At 63.6% G+C, this 1596-nt stretch overlaps 1 protein-coding gene across 1 annotated transcript; it reads right to left on the bottom strand.

Moving 5' to 3' along the window:
• Positions 1-1102: 1102 nt before the first annotated feature.
• On the bottom strand, positions 1103-1432 carry EMIHUDRAFT_123048 (hypothetical protein; the record flags this gene model as incomplete). The annotated part of the gene is made up of 1 exon (XM_005784053.1): positions 1103-1432. A coding segment is annotated over one exon (330 nt), but the record flags the coding sequence as incomplete, so codon positions are not given.
• Between the last annotated feature and the right edge of the window lie 164 nt (positions 1433-1596).

Below are 1596 nucleotides of genomic sequence, written 5' to 3'. Positions count from 1 at the left end.
ACTCTAAGCTGTGCCGCCAGGCGCTCCTGGAACCGTGACGTCACTTCTTATGGATGCGGCACTAGGGACGCCCAATGTTTTCGTAAATATAGAAGCCACTCTCTCGCGTGTGGAAGCCACGACTGCGTAGTCGTGCTCCCCCGGAGCACGCCATAGAGCCGCGCCGGTTGTGTACCGGGCGCACCCGCAGCCGTACACACCGTGCTGCCACCTGCCAGGGGGGCGCCGCAGGCGCCCCAAGCGGCGCGGAGCGCCGCCGCAGGCGGCGGACAGCAGGTGCGCAAAATTAAACGCCATTTTTGGTTCCGCAGTTTTGCCACTAACGTCGAAATCCGGTACAAATCGAGACTTACGAGAGCCGAGCCCCCCACGAAAACCACAGAGGGGCGCGCGGACAGCGCGCCGCCAGGGGCGCCGCAGGCGCCTCAAGCGGTGCGGAGCGCCGCCACAGGCGGTGGACAGCAGGTGCGCGAAATTAAACGCCATTTTCGGTTCCGCGGTTTTGGCACTGTCTACCAACTTTGTGGTACAAATCGACTTGCACTTGGTCTGAGCCCTGCGCTGCGTTTGAGCCTCCATTCTGAAAGTGTACGTAGAAGGGAAGGCAGCAGGTCCGGCTTGCGAACTCCGCTGTGCGCCGACAAGCGGTATGGCGCCGAGTAGAGGCCATTTTCCTATTAGAAAAGGCTGTCGAGAGCGCAAAATTTTCTTCGCTGCGCGCCCAACCATGGTGGGCACGCAGCGGGCGCCTGCGGCGCCAAATTTTTGAAATGTCTGCCAGTCGCCTAACCTGATCTCAGAATCACTCCGCACGGCGCGCCTCGCCGGCGCTCGCGTTGCTGGTCAGCACACCATATACCTCTGGGAGGTCGTCGATGATCTCGTCGGCGTTGCCAAAGAGGCCGATGTGCTCCAGAGTGATGCCCTTCTGCTGTGAGAGCGTCGTCTTGATCAAGTCGGCGCCAGACTGCTTGATGCCGCACGAGCCGAGCTCGATGTGGCGCAGCGTCCGGTTCACCTGCAGCGCCAACGCCCGTGGGCGAGAAAGGGGAGGCCTCACTTGCTAGGCTCGATCCGCGCTCAGTCTCCGCTCGGTCTCGGCTCATCTCGCCTGCAGCATGAGGAGCAGCTCGCGCAGCCCGTCGTCTCCAATGTCGGTGTAGTGCAGGTACAGCTCCTCTAGGGTGCGGTTGCGCTTGAGCGCGTCGGCGATGTACCGGATGCCGACGCCGGTGATCTCGTTGTCGTTGAGGTACAGCCGCTTGCAGCCGCGTGGGCCAGCCTTGGGCGGCTGCCCCCGCTCCTCTTCGGCCCTCCTTTCCGACTCTCGCCACCAGCCGCCGACCCCGCCATGCTTCGATCCCTCGGCGCGCGGCTCACCCTCGTCCAGCTGCTCGGCGATCCACTGGCAGTGCGGCTCGTCGATGATCCCCTGTTCCATGGCGGTGTGGGCGGTGGCACGTGGCTGTCACAAGCTGCGATCAGGGTGGGCCGCCGCGCCTTCATCGCCAGCGTGACCGCTTCCGGCTTGCCCTCGTCTGGATCAAAGGCGTCCGGATGGAACAGCTGACGAAAGTCATCGCACTCGTCCAGCGC

The sequence above is a fragment of the Emiliania huxleyi genome (genome assembly GCF_000372725.1).
Source record: "Emiliania huxleyi CCMP1516 chromosome Unknown EMIHUscaffold_1734, whole genome shotgun sequence".
NCBI classification, from domain to species: Eukaryota; Haptophyta; order Isochrysidales; family Noelaerhabdaceae; genus Emiliania; species Emiliania huxleyi.
The sequence above is the reverse complement of the archived record's forward strand: the minus strand, read 5'-3'. Positions and strand labels throughout refer to the sequence as shown.